The sequence below is a fragment of the Eptatretus burgeri genome, chromosome 2 (assembly GCF_056783735.1).
Source record: "Eptatretus burgeri isolate ZD-2024b chromosome 2, Ebu_testis_v1, whole genome shotgun sequence".
NCBI lineage: Eukaryota > Metazoa > Chordata > Myxini > Myxiniformes > Myxinidae > Eptatretus > Eptatretus burgeri.
The window spans coordinates 15,659,808-15,682,197 of record NC_140962.1 but is presented as its reverse complement, the minus strand read 5'-3'; the positions used below and the strand labels follow the sequence as shown (position 1 = coordinate 15,682,197).

Here is a 22,390-nt window from a genome sequence, read left to right as displayed (position 1 = left end):
CACACACACACACGCACACACACAACACACACACATACACAGACACACACACACACACAGACACAGACACAGACACAGACACAGACACAGACACAGACACAGACACAGACACAGACACAGACACAGACACAGACACAGACACAGACACAGACACAGACACACACACAGACACACACACAGACACACACACAGACACACACACAGACACACACACAGACACACACACAGACACACACACAGACACACACACAGACACACACACACACGCAGACACACACAGACACACACACACACACACTCTGCTGTAATTATAGATATATTAATTAATCATGGCGAGTAGACCAGGTTCGTTTTCGTGGTGTTTGGAACCCTTTGTAATAATATTGTGAGAGGAATAAACACAAACAATTCTCCTCGCTGTGTTATTTATTATATGGATCGAAGAACAGTTGGAATAAACGTTCATTGGGGCGAAAATAAAATCCCTTCACTGGGTTTTAAGTTCGTAATAAAACCCTCGATCTCCACTCGGATTCGGGAATCACGACATGAAAAAAACAAATAACTCGTGAAACGTCTGTGGCAAAAAAACCCCTAAAATCCGAGACCCCCAAGTAGGGGTGAACAACTGAAACGATGATGTAAAATCGACAACCACGTCGTGTGAGAGACGTTCCGGGAAAATGAAGCTTCGCCGGATATAACTCCAAAATTGGCGGGAACTGGAATCCAGGTCTTCACAAGGCCACGTTCCTCCAGTCTCCGCCCTTTTCGTGTTGTCGTGTTTATCCAAGTGATGACGTCATTCACACTCGATGAAGATTGGCCGATAAATGAAATAAATCTCCTTTTCTCCTTTTCTCCTTACCTTTCGAAACAAGGTCAGAGTGGAAAAAGTACCGAGAAATAAAAACGGTAAACAGTCACGTGACTATTGGAACGGTGTAGCAGGCGGCGGGAGACAAAATATTAATGGATCAAAGATTAATAAACGTTTGCGATTCAAAGTAATGGTAATCAAAGGTGTCCTGGTTACCATGGTGACTAAATATGTACATTTAATAAAAATAACTTAATTTGGAAAAGTTTGTTCGTTGTTCGATTGTTCAACAAACGTGTTTATTCCCATTGTCACCATGACAACGGCAGCGCGGTGAAGTAGTCGGTGGAGCGTTCGTTGTTCATTGTTCATTGGGGATCTGAAGGAGAAGCATCGTTCGTGATGGACTCGCTTGAAGAGAAAGAAATGATCAACCCGGAGGATCTTGAACGAGAGAATGACAAGTGGCTGGAGGAGCCGACGGAGGAGTTCGACAAGATGGTGTTGAATCCGCGACATGAACTCGGACAGCCGGACAAACCCTCAAACGGAAAGACAAAGGACCCCGTCCGTATCCAGGGTATGTGTGTCCTCCTTGATTTGTACAATGTCCTCCGTACGGAGCACGGACTGGTGAATGTAAATCGAGACATCGAGTGAGGAGGGAATCCCCGTTTTGTTTCCACAGAGAAGGTTCCGTTTTAATCCCTTCGGTTAAAGTTAACAACTTATCAAACACGGAGTGGGAAATCCGCCATTTTACCCACGAACAACAGGAGTTTCCCCAAGTTCGTTTGTGTCTGTAATGAATTGTGAAGATCTTCCCGACGTCGATGTCGACACGAAGCGATTGAAGAGATGTTTCTGTGTCTCGTCGAGAATCTCTCCACACCTGGGGGGTCGGAATTGGGACCCTTTTTTTGTCCCAAGACCCTTTTTCACCCCTTTCTGTTTGTTTGTTTGTTTGTTTGTTTGTGAACAGTATTACAGAAAAACTCCTCGACGGATTTCGACGAAACTTTGGTGGGGGCGTTAGGTCTGGTCCAAGGATCATGACATTAGATTATGGACTTGGTCCAAAATCCAATATGGCCGCTATGGCGACCAATTTGAAAAAATATTTAAATTTTTTTTTTTTGCATTTCTACATGTTTTAAGTGATTTCCAATCCCCCCCCCCAAAAGAAATTCTTAGAGAAAAAAAATTTTTGCAACTTTTTTTTCAACAAAATTTCGATTTCTTTCTTTTGCATTTCTACATGTTTTAAGTGATTTCCAACCACCCCCCCCAAAAAAAAATTGTTGGAGGAAAAAAAATTTTTGCAACTTTTTTTTCAACAAAATTTCGATTTCTTTCTTTTGCATTTCTACATGTTTTAAGTGATTTCCAACCACCCCCCCCAAAAAAAAAATTGGAGAAAAAACAATTTTACAACTTTTTTTTCAACAAAATTTCGATTTCTTTCTTTTGCACTTCTGCATGTTTTAAGTGATTTCCAACCCCCCCCCAAAAAAAATTGTTAGAGGAAAAAAAATTTTTGCAACTTTTTTTTCAACAAAATTTCGATTTCTTTTTTTTGCATTTCTACATGTTTCAAGTGATTTCCAACACCCCCCCCCCAAAAAAAAAAATTGTTAGAGAAAAAAACATTTTGCAAATTTTTTTCAACAATTTCGAATTTTTTATTTTCCATTTCTACATGTTATAAGTGATTTCCAACAAAAAACATGACAAAATTATAATTGCGGCTGATTTTCGAACTTCAGGTGGATATACCCACGTAAAATCAATTTCTGTCTCAAGGAATCTAGTTATGACGAATGAATTGAGTATGTAAAAGTTAAAAATAAAAGGGAAAGTTGCAAACTATAACTCTGTGAGCACTGTTGACGTCAAATTGAATGAATGGGATATCAGGTTCACGTGAGTGACCTAGCAGTATTGGCGGCGGTGGTTTTGCACTCTACCGAGTGCTCCCCCTCTTGTTCGTCATTGATTTCGGCGATCGGTTAGCCATGTCTGGTTATCGATTGGAGGTGATCTGTGTAATAATTAATAATTGATTTCAATGATCTATTGGCCATGTCTGGTTATCGATTGGAGGTGATCTGTGTAATAATTAATAATTGATTTCAACGATCTATTGGCCACGTCTGGTTATCGATTGGAGGTGATCTGTGTCATAATTAATAATTGATTTCAACGATCTATTGGCCATGTCTGGTTATCGATTGGAGGTGATCTGTGTAATAATTAATAATTCATTTCAACGATCTGTTGGCCACGTCTGGTTATCAATTGGAGGTGATCTGTGTAATAATTAATAATTGATTTCAATGATCTGTTGGCCATGTCTGGTTATCGATTGGAGGTGATCTGTGTAATAATTAATAATTGATTTCAATGATCTATTGGCCATGTCTGTTTATCGATTGGAGGTGATCTGTGTAATAATTGATTTCAACGATCTATTGGCCATGTCTGGTTATCGATTGGAGGTGATCTGTGTCATAATTAATAATTCATTTCAACGATCTATTGGCCATGTCTGGTTATCGATTGGAGGTGATCTGTGTCATAATTAATAATTGATTTCAACGATCTATTGGCCATGTCTGGTTATCGATTGGAGGTGATCTGTGTAATAATTAATAATTGATTTCAATGATCTGTTGGCCATGTCTGGTTATCGATTGGAGGTGATCTGTGTAATAATTAATAATTGATTTCAACGATCTATTGGCCATGTCTGGTTATCGATTTGAGGTGATCTGTGTAATAATTAATAATTGATTTCAACGATCTATTGGCCATGTCTGGTTATCGATTTGAGGTGATCTGTGTAATAATTGATTTCAACGATCTGTTAGCCATGTCTGGTTATCGATTGGAGGTGATCTGTGTAATAATTAATAATTGATTTCAATGATCTATTGGCCATGTCTGGTTATCGATTTGAGGTGATCTGTGTAATAATTAATAATTGATTTCAACGATCTGTTGGCCATGTCTGGTTATCGATTGGATGTGATCTGTTATAATTAATAATTCATTTCAACGATCTATTGGCCATGTCTGGTTATCGATTGGAGGTGATCTGTGTAATAATTATTAATTGATTACACGGTTCCGATGGCAATTCAGTTTCTCCTTTTGTAGGATGTTCAGCATGACCAGGTTCGGGTACATCTAAGGAATGACCCACTCTGTGAAAAACTCCAAAGGGATCGTTTATGGAGTCGGGAATCAAATCCAGACCAGACGACGAAAGGGAAAGTGACGTTGTTCATGAAATAATAAAAAAGGACCGTTTTTACAGCCATTTTCCCCTGCTGTGTAGGGGTCGGGCTTTTTCTTGAGGCAATGTTTATTGGCCGGATGCCCTTCCTGATGCCAATAGACCATGCAGAGGTACTCGCTTCACAGCTGTGCTTTTCTGAGTAACCAATGATGCCTCCACTGGTCTTGCTGTCACTATTTAAAATCTGCTCTATGATCTGATCACACGCAACACTACTAAATCCATAACGAGTATGCCGTTGGGCAGTCCATTTGCCGTCCATGAACGCTTGATAGGTGTCTTGGTGGGAGTGCTCTCGCCGGTCATTTCCAGCCAGTAAACGGGTAAGTACCTTGCAAAGTTTAGGTGATCGTACGCAAAGTACCAGGGCATTGACGCTCTTGTGATCGCAAGGTGTTTCGGCCATTTCGAAGTACGAGTTGCCCGTATAAGCTCTAGTGCTAGCTCCACCATTTCCAAGTCGGGCCATGTAATGTCCACACTTTGGTGTTTGTTCAGGTCATCCCTGACCATGAGTGCTTCCGAGTATAGAACATGTAAATTGAGGCCTGAGTCACCCTGCTGTGGATCCTGGCTGGCTTCATCCTCTGTAGTTGACTCTGTTTCTGTTGTAGAGCTACTGTCTACAACAGCAGCCTGAGCAATGGAACCAATATCAATGTCCTTCATGTACACCACTTCGCTCTCAGACATTTATGGAGGACGATAGAAAATCACGCCTGGGTACCGTTCCTGCAGTCTTTTCTTTAGTCTTGTTGCCTGGTAGTAGGTCTTATCCTGACCTTCGCATACTCTGTGTAGGTCATTGAACATCTCACACAACTTCTTCATATGTATAGATTACTTTCCATCAATGAGTCTTACCTGGATTACTTTCTCACAGAAAATGTCAAATGTTGAGTCATAGTTCACTTTCTGAGTTTAGAGTTTACTTTCACTCTGTCTGTGGTATATGTCATTCACATACTCGTAACTAGAATGGGCACTCGGTAGAGCGCATACCTTCGCCTCCGCTACTTTTTTGTTCTTGGCATGAGAGTGGGGGGAACAGAACAGTGAACATTTTGGTGTTGGTTTCATGCAAATCGGTTTTGATTTGACCGTGTTATGACAAAAACCGCATATTTTGAAAGGTCGTGACCCCACTGACCTTTGACCCCCAACCGCTAACAAGGGTAATGACGTAATTGTGTCATGTCGCCCATCACAAGATTGGGCAATGAATTCTGAACATTTTGGCATTGGTTGCATGCCAATTAGATCAAAATTGACCGCGCTATGGTAAAAATACGAATTTGACCTTTCTGTGACCTTGACCTTGACCTTTGACCCAATCGCTCCCAAAATCTAATCAAATGTTCCTTGGATAATAACCCATCATCCCACCAAATTTAAAGCGATTTGGTTTAATACTTTCTGAGTTATACGAATAACTCACACACACACACACACACACACACACACACACACACACACACACACACACACACACACACACACACACACACACACACACACACACACACACACACACATACACACACACACACACACACACACACATTCACAAATAAATAAATAAATAAATACACAGCGACCAATACATGACCTTTCGCAGAATGCGAAGGTAATAACATTTTCGGTGATAACAAACTGCCAGCGCCACACAGTCTTTATCCTTTATAGTTGTCATTATTCTCACATCAAGTTCATCTCTCCTCTGCTCAGAAGTTTCCCTCAGCTTTCCTCCATCCTGTGTTTCTGCCACGGACAACTGATCACGTTGAGATTTTTCTTTGACAGGATGAATTTGTCTTTTTTTCTGGCATATGACACAAATTCTTGGCAGTACACCAGCTGATTTGCCAACCACCGTTTCTACAAATGTTCTGAGGAATTTTCTACGTATTTTGTGGTATGAGTGCCCCTCTTCTTCTAGTACGTCCACCACCTCACTGCTGACTCGAGCAGAAACTGCAGTAGTGCTGGCTTCTGATTTCCTTTTCCTGGCTTCAGTGCGTTTTATATGATCCTTGTTACAAAACGACGCATAGCAGAACCGGTGACAGTCGGCATCCGCAGGAGGATCAGTCATTGGCAGCAGATTAATAATTTGATCAGCCAGCAAATGGCATTTGTTGATAGTTTCACCATCGGCAGCGTCGCACCAAGCCTTCGCACACTCGCATACCTTACGCCAGCTCTTATCCGTGAATTACATCACTTTCTCATCATCCTCCCCGCCCAAGTGTATGAAACAACGCATATTTGGTTGTTGAAAGACCAAAAATCACTCGAAATCACTCGACAACCATGGGCGCTGCCATCTTGATTTGTTGTTTCCTGGTCGTTTCCTCCGCGATTACAAGCATGCCACGCCCACTTCACCGCGGTAATTTCAAATGGTAATAACTGTCGGTGTGTCAACTTGTGCATATGGAAACAAGTAGGAATTTCAATGGTGTGTTCTCATGAATGTACAGGGTGAATTTCGTTTAGATTGGTGATCTGCATAACGAAACTGAACGAACCCACCCACCTCCACATGACTTACAACCCTGGTCGCCTCTTACGACACACAGGGATATGGTGCACCTATTCTAACCGGGGCATACACCGGGACCAGTACACTGGTACTCATTTCGCCGACCTCGGAAGGATGACAGGCTGAGTCAACCCCCTGGTGTTAATTCAGCAGCCAACGGGGCTTGAACTCAGGACCCTGGGATCCCAAGCCACCACCCTAACCACTAAGCCAACACCAGGCTTACTGTTCATAAAATACAAGTATTAAAATAAAATAATTAATGAATCGCCGGAACCTTTCACTTTCTCCCGACTTTGATGAACATTTCCAACATTTTCACTTCAACAAAGACAAAATGATGAGTGTGGTTGAGCAGGGAGCTTCGGAGTGATTAAGGATAAGCAGAAAACTTTTACTCGGTCCAAAATAACAGGACCAGACTCAGACTGTCATCAGTATCGGAGTAAAGAAAGACGAGGTCAGAAAAACAGGTTCTTCACGAACTCGCTGGAGGCATTGTGTTTTCGGGTTGCCCGTCCGTCCATGATAATTTTCTCCATTTTCTCTTGCAACCACTTATCCGATTAACACGGAATTTTCAGCATCGGTGTAACTATTCATGTGGAATGTTTTAATGATAATTATAACGTCACATGTCATGTGCTGTGGCAGCCATGTTGGAAAAAGGAAAAACGCTGGACCTCTCCGTCTCCGAAACTGCTCCAGGGGGAAAAATTGAAACTTGGCGCACGTCAAGTACTCCCTTTGGGAAAGAAGTGTGATTTTTTTTGTTGTTGTTGATGATTTCAGAGGTGGCTTCATGATGACGATATAATTGCATCCGTCGAACATCTTATCCGATCAGTATTGTTACGGCTGTGGAAATTTGCAGAGCACCATATAGGTCCTTAGATCAGTTATGCCGATAAGTCTGTGTTCAGATAGATTTCCCCACCGTTGTCTAAAGGGACTTATTCGTGTCACCCGGGCTGTGATCTTTGAGGTAGCCGTTTTTCTTTTACTATCGTTATTTTGGACCAACCACAACACCAACCACCAACCACCTTCTCCACCATGCCAGCCACCAATCACCTTCTCCACCATGCCAACCACCAACCACCTTCTCCACCACGCCAACCACCAACCACCTTCTCCACCACGCCAACCACCAAACACCTTCTCCACCACACCAACCACCTCCACTACGCCAACCACCAATCACCCTCTCCACAACCGCCTTCACAACAACGACATCTCCTCACCATCCCCGAATCCACATCTCCCCCAATTGATCAATACGAACAACATTGCCTCACCTTCATCTCCGAAGCGACGCCATTGTTGCGCCAGCCACGGCGAGTCCGCATCGAACGGCATCGCTGCAGGCAGACGCGGTGGTCTGCTCGCCGCGCAAGTCGGTGATTTCTTGCACGACCGCTCGCTGCGCAAGTCGGTGATCTCATGCACGTCCGCTCTGTGCAAGCTTCGTCCGAGATTCGGATCAAGAGAGTGAGAAGGGCGGAGCCAGTGGGGGTCAGAGGTGAGAGTGCGAAGGCCAAACCTCGTCTCTCGGGCCCTATAAAAGGCCGAACGGAACGCCAAGCGCAGTCAGTCGGTGGAGTGTCTGTCGGGGTTCGGAAAGCCTGGAGCCTGGAGCCTGCTGTCGGTGGAGAAGCTGAGAAGAGCTGAGGAGAGCGGAGGAGACGCGAGCTGGGAGCACGGCCAAGCCTGCTGTGCCGCATGGAGCTGCGTGTTTGTGTGCGAGCCGGAGAGAGCTCGCCAACCAGCACCGAACGGTCTGAGGTGATCGGGCTTCGGAACAGTCCGAGCATCGCTGAGGGATGGACGGGTTCTTAAAGAGAGCATCAACTCAGAAAGAGCAAAGACCCGTTCGTTCCTCTCAGGCGTTGCCGGCTGGGGCCTGAATCACCAGGCCGCGGCCGAGCCGCGGTTACGCTAGCTGCCGTGGGACAGAACGTCGCGGGTCGCCCCAGCGAGGAAGGTAACCTGCGCGGCCTCTTGGTGCTCCTTCGGTCCTCAAAGCTCCGTGTCATAAAGACCCCGAGAGGTCCAGTCTACCCCTTGTCTTTGAGGGGGTTTTTCCTTGCTTTTCTATGTATGAAAGTTGTGGCACCGAGTCCGGTAAGTAGAACTGTGATAAGTGACTGTACATAATAAATAAACGGTGGTAGTTCCTTTGCATTGTTTTTGTTGGCTGTATAATTGCATATGTGCATGCTTGTATACATGCTTGCGTGAATACCTGACTGCATACGTGTGTGAATAAATGTCCTTGTTTGAATGTTGACCTGTTCGTCACGTCATTTTCTCTCCATTGAACTGCCGTATTGCATCTCGGAATAATAGCGGGCTTTTTAATAGCCGATAATAGAATCGGGTCCAGCGAGGCCTCGCGATAATACCCCGCTCGGTTATCCCAAAACGGAGCGAGCTGCTTAAGCGGCTTGTGTCCAAGCAGGCCTCACTGAGGTGCAATCTCTCGGTAATCTACCCACGCGAATAATTAGGTAAATCGATTATTTCGCGATCGGACCCTGTTGAGCGCGGGTAGAGTGCGGACAAGGTTGTGGTGTGCTTGGAGCACACCCGTGACTGGTTTTCGGCGTTGTTCCGGAAAGTCGCGACTGAATTGTCGGTCCGGTGGGCGCACGGCCGAGATTCGGCTAAACGCAGCTGTTCGCATGCCGGCCGGCGAGAATTCGTCACAGTATGAAAAATTTTGAGGGTCATCTCGGGCTAAATTGTATGGGGTGAAAAAATTTGATGACATCATCGGTCATGTGGTTCGGTAGTCTTTTAAAAATTTTTTTTAAACAAAATCCTTCAAAAAATAAAAATAACCCTGAAATGGCTGAACACATCAAGGCAAAACTTTACAGGTATGATTGCCCACCTATGATGTAATATGTAGGTACAGCTATGTATAATGTTGTAATAATATGGGTGGAGGCATATCTATCAACATCACGACGTCAAAGAGTGCCCTTGTAGGCTCATGTAAGAGCTCGGACACAGAACAGACCACGGCACAACATAACAAGGGGAACAAATAGCAGAAGAAAGGGGAAAATGTCAATGGCAGAGCAGAGGGAGAAAGTAGACGAAGAGAGACAAACAAGATATTTAGGTAACGATGAGGGATGGGGAGAACACAAAGGGTAGACAATATGGATATATAAACATAATTTTGGGAAGGGCCCAATGGGGGTGGTTTATCTGGTGGAGAAAAGATGATTGCTTTGGATTGGGGGGGGGGGGTTGTGAGATGAACACTTGAGATGGTGGTGAACATCTGTTTTGAAGGCTGGAAGAGAAGAATGAGATTGAAGAGTGTGGAAGGTGGTTGCACGGGTTGGAAAAGGGAGGAAGAAAAGATGGGATAAACAGTCTGGCAAATGATGGGATAAATGATGGGATTGGATAAATGGGATGATGGGCAAATGATGGGATAAATAAAGGAGGAATAAAACAGAGGTTCTGCAGTTAGGCAGTTTCACGAGGTGGTTGCTGGTGGACCGTGTGCGTCCTGCAGATACTTGGTGGGGTGGAGGGGGGGGTGCAGGGCCAGAAATGAGGAGGAAGAAGACAGAGAGACCACTGACCTGTCAGTGATGGCAAAGTGATAGGCCTATTGATTCAGCTTCATCGTGAGAGATTCCAATGATCTTGAAAACCTTGGTTTCCACATGTGAGGCAGGGGAGCCAGTCCAGAGGGGTGAGCAGCACTACAGGGTGGCCATAAAGTCTGGAAACATAGGTGAATATCCATTATAAATAGTTTATTGATATTACATTACAATACATGACATGTTTAATGTGTTGTCCCTCATGAGAAATGCACAGTTCAATGCGCTGTGCAAAATTGCAATGAACACGGTGCATTAATGCAGCGTTTCCATCAATCCCTGCACATGCATCCATGATGCGTTGCCTCAGATGATTCGTGCCACTGATTTTTCAATGAATAAACCTGCGCCTTCAGCATACCCCAGAAGAAGTAATCAAAGGGGTTCAGATCTGTCAAGCTTGCTGCCCACTTCACAGGGCCACGTCATCCAATCCAGTTTGGGAAATTATCATCCAACCATTCCCTCATCACTCGGGTGTATGTTTCCAGACTTTATGGCCACCCTGTAATCAATCTGTGGATGAAAGCCTTGTGGGTGGATAGGAGCTCAGGTGTGCCAAGGAAGGACTTTGCACGATGGAGGATGCCCAGTCGACATCTGGCTTTGGAGGCGAATGATGACATGTGGTTTTCCAAAGGGAGATCATGGCTGAGAGAGGCTCAAGAGTTTGAGTGGCTGAAGCTTTTCCAGCCAGTTGTTGAGAAAGTAGGTGGCGGGAGGGTTTGCGGAACAGTCTTGTGAGAGTGAGAGATATAGATAGATTGCGAGAGAGAGATTGTGAGATTGCTCAGGATTGAAAGAACTGTTCCAAGTGTTTGACCAGTTTGTGATTTTTGTCAATGTCTGAGGAGAGGGACGAGGGATGTCTGCAGCTTGTCTGTCAGAAGGATGAGGGATGTCAAAGCAGAGAGTGGAATTCATCAGCAAAGAGATAAAGAGCACTTTCCAGAGAGTCATTGAGATCATTGATGAAGATTGGGCCAAGAACACTCCTTTGGGGTATTCCAGCCTTGACAGAGAAAGGAGATGAAAAGGTTCAAATAAGAGCAACACGTTTGCTTTAAAAGTTTCGGAAGTCAAGAATCCAAGAGTAGATTTGGCCTTGTATTCCAGAGTCAGACAGTTTGTAGAGCAAGGCAGGATGCCAGACTGCATTGAAAGCACAAGATATGTCCAGAGACACGACCCTGATGTCACGTCTGATATTGAGGACTTCCGTCTATTGTTGAAAGAGGAGAAGCAGCCTGTCCAACGTAGAGTGACCAGGTCTGAATCTGAATTGATGATCTGAGATGAGGCTGTTGGAGAAAAGGAATGATTGATTTCATGTCAACTGCGACGATGGACTCCATAACCTTGCTGATGATTGGAAGTACAGTAAGCTAATTGTTAAGGGGATCTTGTTTAGGCTGTTGTTAAGGGGATCTTGTTTTGCACCTTTTTATGGAATTCTGTGATGTTAGCTGATTTCTAATTTTCCAGGTACATTTTGGAGACCTGTTCTGAAGTCTTTTAATAGATATATATATATATATATATATATATATATATATATATATATATATATGTATATATATATATACATATATATATATATATATATATATATATTTTTTAAACCATGAATGTCAAAACAGATCACACTTTGACATGAAAATACATGGTCCTCGAAGAGCGAATCCACGAATAGTGGGTCCGACAGTATTTCTTGAGGGAAAATTGTTTTTCACACAACATGATTTTGCTTAACCCGGTACTTTTCATGAAAACATTTACCACATGAATCAATGAATTACCATAGTTGGTGGATGTTAAAGATCCTAACGGTGTCTTTCGAGGAGAGTAAGTGAGCTATCGCCGGCACCATGTCCAATTCCAAATTCCTGCCATAATTACTGCTCAGAGAAGGAAGTCTAATTGTTTTAGTCGGCTATAAGAGTTGTGGAAGAGGTAGGCCTTGAGCTCTGCTGAGATTGATTCCAAACCCAGGTTTAAAGGTCTGGAGTTGAGAGGGACTGCCTTGACACACTTTAAATGGATAACAGGAGGTGACCTTTAAAGGAATATTTCCAGAAGAAGAATGAAAGACGAACAGCCATTACTGATCCATAGATTTTGAGGAAGAATGCACTGAAGATTGCTTGCTTCACTCAAACAACATATTGTTTGCTCGGCTCGTGCTCTGAAGGAAAGAAACTGCACATAGGTCTCCAGATTGACAAGACAATCGAGTGGCTCAGTGTGCAGTCGTCTGTCCACCGACACATTAAACAAGCTCTCCCTGGTGTCTTTTTATTTTTATCTTGCCAAAACGAAGTTTTTGCAAGATATGTTAGTCAGCTTGTATGTTTTTTTTGTTTGTTTGTCTGTAATCACGTATAAAAAATTCTGCAGAGCACAGTTATCATTGGAAATTTTTGTAACTTCGCATATCAGAGGCCTATAGAGGTCCCTTTCAGTGCACAAAATTTTGAAGGTCAAGATCAAAGGTCAAGGTCACTTTGTCGCAAATCAGGGGAGTCGACGAAACCCTTATTTTTTGAGTAATTTTGATCCGATCGTCTTCAAACTTCACGGGAATATAGTCCATGGTCTGGCGCTCAGCTGATTAATTTTTGGTGGCGATTGGCCTTGACCTTCATGGTTAGCGCCTAAGGTCAAACATATTTGACCCCAAGGTCAAATTTTCAAGTTTTAGGAACCATATCGTGTAGTACCTCAAATTGAACACCTCGATGAGTGCTTTCGAGATATGTCAAGCTTGAGACATTATGACGTCATTTGGTGACGTTCTGAGGCAAACGCATATTTTTCATGGTTACTCTGTAGAACGATTCTCATCGGAATCTCTCGTTGCAGATATTCCTCAAGGAGTCGTTCCTGGTGGATAGCAGCTCTGTTCACCTCAGTGTGACCTTAAAGAAGTTACACGTGGCCACCTTTTGTGCACCTTGTCGAGGCTCGTATGAGAGCTAACACACAACGCACAGCAAGGGGGCATGAGAAAAAAGTGGCAGGAGTGGGAAGGACAAAACTGTGGGGAACAGAGACATAAGGAGATCTGTGGAAGGGAGAGGGATGGTGCGGGGAACATGGGGTGTACAAAATGGACATTACAGGGACTTTCATGAAGGAAAGCAGGGAATTTGAAGGAGGTGGGCTTGGGTGTTTGGGTGGGCTTTTGATGCTATATAGTCCGGTTTATGTGCCATCGGACTCGCATCGCAGAATGATGAAGTCAGTGCTTTACAACATGACGATAATCACATAACAGGTCAATGTCCTGTGAGGTAACAGGGAAAGCAAGGTGTGATGACTTGAGTGAACGAGACAGATCTCAAGTACAGTGAGGATGCCAGAACTATTCTAACCATGGTGCCTTCACAAGAAGCACAAACCTCTCCAGAAACCACATTTTGTTCTTTACAACAGGAACTCCACATTCTTTCATTGTGTGGTTGGTAAAATAGTCACATGCACAGGATCATGCTTGTCCACAATGGTTACTCGCCCACCCGTAATTGTATTCAAAGTGTGAGTCGTACTTTTCGACAAGTTGTGATGCATTAATACATGGCAGTTGTGAAAATCTAAAAATGCTGTTTTTCTTCCTGTAATTTGTAGATCAATAAAATAACTGAAATTGTTTCTGTTTCATCCATGGATTTAGACAAACCACAACATGTCCAACTTGCATTGTGGTTTATTACCTCCACCACCAAAGGTGAACAGAGGTTACATTTTCACCACTGTCGATCCCTCTGTTTGTTTGTTTGTTTGTTTGGAAGCACAGTCTCTCAAAACTTTATGGACGGATTCGGACGTATCTTGGTGGTCATGTTGGTTGGGCGACAATAACTGTGGTGAAGATCTTGTACCTGGACCTGGATAAGAGAACTATTTAATTTATTATTGTGATTCTTCACCATTGAGAGATTGAAAAAACAATGTTGTATCACATGATGTTGACGGATTATGACAAGTCTTGGTGGATAAGTTGGGTAGGTGACAACAGCAAACCGATGAAATGTTGGTTCAGGTCCGGATGCATATCCAGTGGGATACAAAAATATCAGTGGGATGCAAAATGTAAACTCTTCAGCGTGGTGGAGGCATGGATGCTCTCTTCCGAGTGCTGTTTTAGTCTATTCATGTTATAACCAAGAAAAACACTGCAATTGAACATCATCACAATGTTTCTTTTTTCTTGTGAAATGCAGGGGAGTCCTTTTATTTAAAATACGTGTGCAAGATAAATGAGCTTGAATGCAAACTTCTTTCGAAAGAGGAGGAAGTGGAGGCGATGCGGGACAAACTTCTTCAAGAGGTTTTGAAAAAGCATCAAGCCATCATCGGCAACAGTTCACAGGCACTGATTGAAAAGAATAAGCAGCTTCAAGATGTTATCGAAGTATGTACTGCACATTATTAATGTTTTAACATCATCAATGTTTTCACATCCTTCATCGATGCACATCATTCATGGATGCATACCATCCAGGTGTGCACATCTACATTAACGTGTTGTGTTGATACATGTTATCCTTCAAGGTGTATCCTCCATGTTTACACATTGTCAAGGTGTATCCTCCATGTTTACACATTGTCACGGTGTGTCCTCCATGTTTACACATTGTCACGGTGTGTCCTCCATGTTTACACATTGTCAAGGTGTATCCTCCATGTTTACACATTCTCAAGGTGTATCCTCCATGTTTACACATTCTCCAGATATATTTCATCCCTCAAGGTTTCCACATTGTTCAGGTGACCATGTATCTCAAGTCGTCCATGTTTTCATCAATATCTGTTTGTCATCCATTCATGCATGTATCATTTGTGCATTGTTTATGCATTTGCATATATCTATGTCTATCTTCACATATTTATGAACACAGATCCCTTTATCCACATCACATCATTCATTGATGTTCTTTATTTCTGGTGGAAATCAGCCTTGAAGGTGAAGTTAATATTTCCACACCGTCTGTGTTTCCATTTGTTTGCACTTATCAATGGATGTGGAGATCCATTTTTGAATGTGAAGTCTTTTGGAAGAGTTATCACATGCAGAATAGAAGAGAAGTGAAACAGTGTAAATCTGGGAACACATCAACAGTATAGTCGAGGGGCACAACAAAGGGACACTTGAAGGAAGAATCGGTGAGGGGAAGAATGACAAGGAGGGGATGGGAGGGAGGAGGGCATAAAAGGGGTTGAATACAATCTAAACACAGCTATAATAGGAAGGAAAATCGTGAATTAAAGCAGCGTTGGGATAGATGGAGGGAGAGCAGAGAAAATGTAATAACCTTTAAAGAAAGGGGTGTGCTTCGGGAGGGGTAATGAGGGTTGAAAAGATAATGAGCAGGGATGGGGAATGACTTGAGAAGGGGAACAGCCATCTTTTACACCATCCATATTGACACATTAACCATGGTTGCACATCATTCATGGAGGTGCATTAGTTATGTTTTCACATCATCCAGATTTGCACATTATCCGTGAATGCTCAGCGCTAATGTCTGTCTCGTCATCCATTGATGGAAATCGTTCATGTATTCTGTGTGGATCCATATCATTACATGAATGTGTGCATCAATGTTTGCACCTCATCCATGCAGGTTCCTTATTTATGCATGCATCTCATCAATAATTCTCAGTCATTAGGTCATCTCTTCGAGCATGACCTAATAATATTGGTGTTGAGAGAGAGGTGACGATCCGTCCGTCCGTCCGTCCGTTCACAATGAAGTTGAAGCAGGAGATCTGGTCATTAGTGATCCTGATAGAGGTTGATGAGACGTACACGATGGTATGACTTTCAAGGTCACCCAACGTCAAGGTCAAAGTCACGAGGCCTTTGAAGTTGCGAAAATGACAATTTTCAAATTCTATCTCCTCCGCCATTTCTCAAGCGATCTTGAATTTGATTATAGCATATGAATCTATCGGACAATATCTAAATTTTGGTCGGGCCGGATTTTCGATATTCGCTTTCGTTTTTGTGTCACGTGACTTCAAAGTTGGCAAAACATGCGAAAATGACGATTTTCATGCGAAAATGACGATTTTCAAAATCTATCTCCTCCTACATTTCTCAAGCAATCTTGAATTTGATTGTGGCATATGAATCTATGGGACAATATCTAAATTTGGTCAGGACAGATTTTCGAATTTCGCTTTCGTTTTCACGTCACGTGACTTCAAAGTTTGCAAAAACTGCCCTACCTTCAGGAGGCTATATATTTTCTCGCAGAGATGACCGTCACTCCCGCACGGGTGTATTTTTTTAGGTTCATCTTTGTATCTTTTGCAAATCATTCATGTTGGCATATTGTTCAAGTACACTTGTCCATGGATGCAGGTACATCATGATTATCATTTCATGCTTATTCCTGTTCGCACATCTAAATACATCTGTGGCCCATGTACCTATGTTGTGAAAGTGTGCAGATCTCATATCCACAAATTCTGATTGTGTACATCATCCACGTCTCCACCATGCACGTCTCCACCATGCACGTCTCCATCATCCATGTCTCCATGCACAAATTTATTATTTATTGATTGTTACATGCAGCAAACACCTTCCTTCTGAAGCTATAGATCATTGACAATTTAATTAATGCCATGGCAGAAACAAAGGAAGACCATTCATGACCTTCATCATCAACTGCACACGGTGGAAGAACGTAACTCCATCCAAACCCACTTCTTAAGTCATGAGGCTGACAAATTGGAGGAAAGCACGAATCTGCAGAGTGAAGCTCTGGGCAGGTTTGAGGTAAGTCACATTTTTCTTTGTTTGACTTGGATTCCATGAAGCTACTTCTGATTTATCAGTGGAACAATCATGACTATTTCCCTTTACCTATGTTTCTAAATAATCCTTCAAATGACATTTTATGGTTATTAAGAGCAGAGCAATGTTTAAACATCTCATGTGATTTGCATGGTTTCCTGCATGCTTGCACATTGAGAGAGGAACGTTGTACAAATCCACTTCACAATCATCGAAATGAGGAAGAGTTTACTTGGTATTGGGCATTCAATTATGGGATACTGTTTAACATTCCCATCCAATCAGGTGGCTGGTTTCCTTGGTGAAATCCCATTTCATGTGTTGATTTGTCCTTTGTTTCTTCATCTTCTTGTATTTCAAGTAAAACTACATTTGGCCTTTTAATATCTCCATCCTTCATGTAATGTGTATGAACTCTTCTGGCATCCTGAACAAATTATAAATTCCTGTGCAAATCGCCTTCAGTCTGATGCCATTCCTGGCCAGCCTATTCCTGAGAGGCTTGAACTAAAAAAAACGTTTCATGGTCAACCCCACAAAGAAGGGGGGAATAATTGGGACTGTAAAAAAAGAAGAAGAAGAAGCAGAGAACCCATCTTATTGTTCATGTGCAGGGACTACCTGGAACTGCACGAAGAAGGGAGGAGAGAGCTGGCGAGGGTGGGGGACACTCGGTGCTGCTCGGCTGGCCAAGCTTTTCCTGGTGGTAGTTTCGGGACGTGTTGGACTTTGAAAAGTTATTTGAGTTATTTGTTTCATGGGGTTATCTTTTGCCTTTGGGCCGGTAGCAGCACTGTCTGACCCCACATCCCACTATACCATATACAACGGCCTTTGGTGCCTTCATAATGGACGTCAAGGTAAATGTGTGGTGGCTTCAAACCTTGCCAATATTCTGAAGTACCTACTTCCAAAATTTGGGGCCCCGAAATGCGATGGTTCGGCTGTGAAATAATAACGTACAGATGCACAAACAAACAAGCAAACACTTGAAAATATGAACGTAGATTTTATAATCAATGTGATTTGTTGACCATTTTGGTTCCTCCTTAATTGTGGGTCTTACTGCATCTGACGCACTCCTCTCTCAAAAGCGAAGCAGAATCGAACGTGTTTAGTTCGTGGATAAGAGAAGTTCATGGAAAGCTGTTTATTATAGGCAGTGGCAAAGGCACGACTTCCAATGCATGGGATTATGAGCTGCTGAGGTGTGCGTGTGTGTGCGTGTGCGTGTGTGTGTGTGTGTGTGTGTGTGTGTGTGTGTGTGTGTGTGTGTGTGTGTGTGTGTGTGTGTGTGTGTGTGTGTGTGTCAATGGCCATGTCGCTGATCCTCCTTTGAACAGTACTGTTTGATAATGAAACTGCTGCAAGTTTTTTCTCCAATCCATTTCCCAACACAATTTCCACCATTTTGAGAGCGCAAGGTTTGATTAGTTTCCCCAATTGTATGTGGTTTTTTTCTGCTTTGCTACCTCCAGTGCTACGACATAAGCTTCAGTAACCTTTTGGTTCATTTGTTGGAATGCCCCTGTTGAATCCAGCTTCATATTTTTGAGAGCATTCCCATGACATTCAAAAAAGCTTTTGTCTTTGTCTTTGTGTTGAGGATGAACATTCTGTAAATGTTGCTTCAACTTTGTTGGTTTCATTGAATCATTTGACAAAGCTTTGCTACAAATAACACATTGAGGCCTTTCTTCTCCATTGATGATGATGGATGTGAATCCATATTGAATATATGAATCATCGTACCCTCTTTTTTGACATTCATGATTGGCTTCAACTTCTGTGAATAAAAAACAAGAATAAGTCAAAGATTACTATAAATGGAATATTTCCACAGATAAAAAGTGAAATATTTATCTTTATTTTTATTTAATCTGTGACATTCAATAAAGTTTTTATTGAATGTCACAGATTAAATTAAAAACAAACTACAATTCTATAGATTATACATAATCTACAGGACATCACACCTTATTCAATAAAGTGTGATGTCTTGTAGATTATGTACAATCTGTGGAATTGTAGTTTGTAGACAGATCAATATTCCAACAGTTTGAGTCTGCCAATCTGTGGTCTCAATTCCCCCCTGAAACCCAAAAATCCCCCCCCGGGGGAGGGGGGTGGGAATTCCCCCCTGGTTGAGAACCCCTGCATTAGGGAATGTCCAACTGTATTTCAAAGTCGTTTGGTGGTCGTTCAAGATCTTCAAAGTCAGTGATATGGAAACTGGTGAAACAATTCGGAGAAAGTGTCTGCATGAAAGTTAAAAAGCACATTCATCACCGAGGTTTTGTTCCACCAGAGAAAGTGGATGAAGTGCGGGAAATAATGGAAGGAAGCCCAAATAAATCTCTGAGACGTTTAGCACAATAAGCTCACTGTTCATATTCAAGTGCAAGGAAGGCGGTAAAGACACTCAAATTTTATACTCAAATACTGGAGCAAGATAAAGAGAAATGTGTGGCTTCCCATGAGGGGCTCCAGAGGATGCGAAGAGAACAAGACGATGTTTTGGATGTTATGTTTTTTTCAAACCTGACCAGGCATGCTTTTATCTTTCTGTGCATGTAAATTCACAAAACCCTCATTTATGGCTAAGTGAACAACCTTAAGCAATGCATGAAAGGTCTGCTAAAATTGGTGTTTGGTGTGCTGCAAGTCTGCAAAGAATTATTGGCCCATTTTCTTCTCAGAAACAGTGAACTCAGAAATGACATCAACATCATACATGAGTTTCTTGGGCACCTGACAGATGTTGAAATCAACCAAGGATGCTTTCAGGAAGATGGTGCCACGAGTCACACTTCGCAACACAGCATGATCGAACTTGCACTACTCTTTGGTGACTGTGTAGTGTTCAAGTCATGATGGCTACCTTGATCCCAAGATTTTACATCGCCAGATTTCTTATATTTGAAGGATATAGTGTATGTTACAAATCCACGCACTCTTGGTGAATTAAAAGCAATAATTAGTGACAATCAGCAATATTCCCCAAGAAAGGCTACACTCTCTCAGAGTTTACACTGAGAAAAATGAACTTGTGTCTGCAACTTGGTGATGGACACTTTCAGCGCTTCATTCAAGGCATTAAATGATGTGGATCATGTCACGTCTTTCTGTAACATTAGACTACATTGACACAAAATATTAGATTCCTCACTGATGTTGTGTTTGAATGCATGATAATTGTTTGGGGTTCTCGGAGAAATTTAAAAAAATCTGTGTGTGTGTGTGTGTGTGTGTGTGTGTGTGTGTGTGTGTGTGTGTGTGTGTGTGTGTGTGTGTGTGTGTGTTTTAAAGATAGCGGAGTATCGCTTGACTAAACATGCCATTGTATGCCGTTTGCCTCATTAAGTTCCCACTCAGAAAGTAATTTCCAAAGGGACAGGGATGTTGAGTTATATTTAGTCGTCGAGGCACGATTAAGATCCCACGGTATTTTCGTGAAGAGTACACAAGTTACCACCGGCATCCTGAACAAAAACTAAATTTATGTTCTTTTATTTTCTTTGCTCTATTGTTTACATATTCTCTACTTTGGTTTTTAATCGTCACCGTCTTCTCTCCATTAATTAAATTTATCTTTCTGATCCTGAATGCTGTTTTAGATTAATCAAAGGAACAGTAGTCGTTTGTATAACTGTGGGTTGTACTAAATGAGGAATCCTTTTTTGTGGTCCTTATTCTAAGGAATCCTTTTTTGTGGTCGTTATTCTTGGTGGAACAATAGTTTCTGTGTTACTGTTGTTGCTTGAAGATAAATGTGTTAAACAAATGTACCTCACTGGTTTGACGATGGGGGTGACCCTATGACGGTGTGTTCCGAATGGCAGGATGCTGTGAAAAAACTTGATGGAAAGTTGAAGCAAGAGAGGTTAATGCACAGCATCACAAAGAAGACATGTAAATGCCTCGTTGAGGAACTTGACCGAACACAGAGTGCATTCACGCAAGAGAAGGCTTATGGTGATGAGCTTTTCCAATCTCTGAAAAGGTACTTCGGCTTAACAAGGCCACATTAACTCTTCTCAGGCTTCCATCAATTAGTTTATCTGTGGTTTGTCGTGTAAATGGTGTTTATTTTGTTTAAGTGACCATGTGCAGGGGCTTTGCTCATGGGGCACATGCCCCATATGTTTTGTGCTATGCACTGAATCTATTTTAACTTCTTGGCTACGATAGTGCAAAACATTCCGACCTCAGAAACGAGAAAAGGTTGGAAATCTCGACGTAGAAGGTGTGTACCAGCCTTGGACCCTCTCATGTTTCCAACTGTAAAAAATGTTGGGCACGTCGTGATTACTCTCTCAGTCAGTAGCAGCACTTGTAAAAGATTGTTTGGTATCTTAAGATGTCCAGACACCTGGCTGAGAAGCACAATGGGAGAAAATAGACCAGCACCGTGCAAGGCTTTTGCTTGGACAGGGTGCACTGGAATCTGTGTTGGAGGATGACATCATTGATAGTTTTGCAAAGATGCATCACAGATGGTTCACAATGAAGTTTCCCAACAATAAATATAGATAGACTGTTTACAAATCCAACTTTTCTAAAACCATTGGTGGTGAGGGTTAATTAATAAATAAAAGATGTGACATTTTGTTCATTATATGTAAAACTAGCAAATACAACCTGTTGCCTTGCTGATGGATCAATAAAGTGGGAGGAGGTGGGGGGCGAGAGAGAGGAGGCAGGTGTAGGGTTAGAGGGGGAAGGGGAGGCAGAGAGGATTGAGAGGGTGGAGTTTGGGGGGGTGGGGGTGGGGACAGCAACAGCAACACCTCACCAACAAGAGACACACACATACACACAGAGCGAGAGAGCGACAGAGGTGTGGGAGGAGAGTGCTACATTTTATGAGGAGGGTGGAGTGAGCAGGAGACAGAGTGAAAGAAAAGGGTGGGGCAGAGGAGGAAAAAAAAATAAAGACAGGTGAGGGGTGGAGGTGGGGTTAGCAAAGAGAATGACAGGTGACGCTTAATGACCGAACACGAAAAAAAGCAAAAAACGTGACAGAACAGCTGAACACACAAAGACACAACAAAGTTTGTAAAGTAATCCACTGGCACATCTGCAAAAACTTTGATACTCCAGTTCCAGAAAACTTGAGGGAACATGAACCAAAAGGAATCACTGAAAACATTGAAGTACGGCTCACGCACGACCTTATGATCCCATCAGGTGTGAACATCAAAAACAAACCATTGCGACCAGATATCATACTTAGGTGCCAAAACAAAAAAGAGAAGAAGGTTTTGCTAATTGAGGTGTTAATACC

The 22,390-nt window shown here is 42.5% G+C and overlaps 1 protein-coding gene across 1 annotated transcript in view; it reads left to right on the top strand.

Annotated features, from left to right (window-relative positions):
* Window positions 1-952: 952 nt before the first annotated feature.
* Window positions 953-22,390, top strand: part of LOC147031474 (uncharacterized) — a 53,453-nt gene continuing 32,015 nt past the window's right edge. Inside the window, exons 1-4 of the mRNA XM_085863745.1 lie at window positions 953-1,400; window positions 14,519-14,709; window positions 16,939-17,085; window positions 20,946-21,106. Of these exons, the coding sequence (XP_085719871.1) occupies window positions 1,223-1,400; window positions 14,519-14,709; window positions 16,939-17,085; window positions 20,946-21,106 (677 nt within the window). The 5' untranslated portion in view covers window positions 953-1,222. The remainder of the gene's footprint in view (window positions 1,401-14,518; window positions 14,710-16,938; window positions 17,086-20,945; window positions 21,107-22,390) is intronic.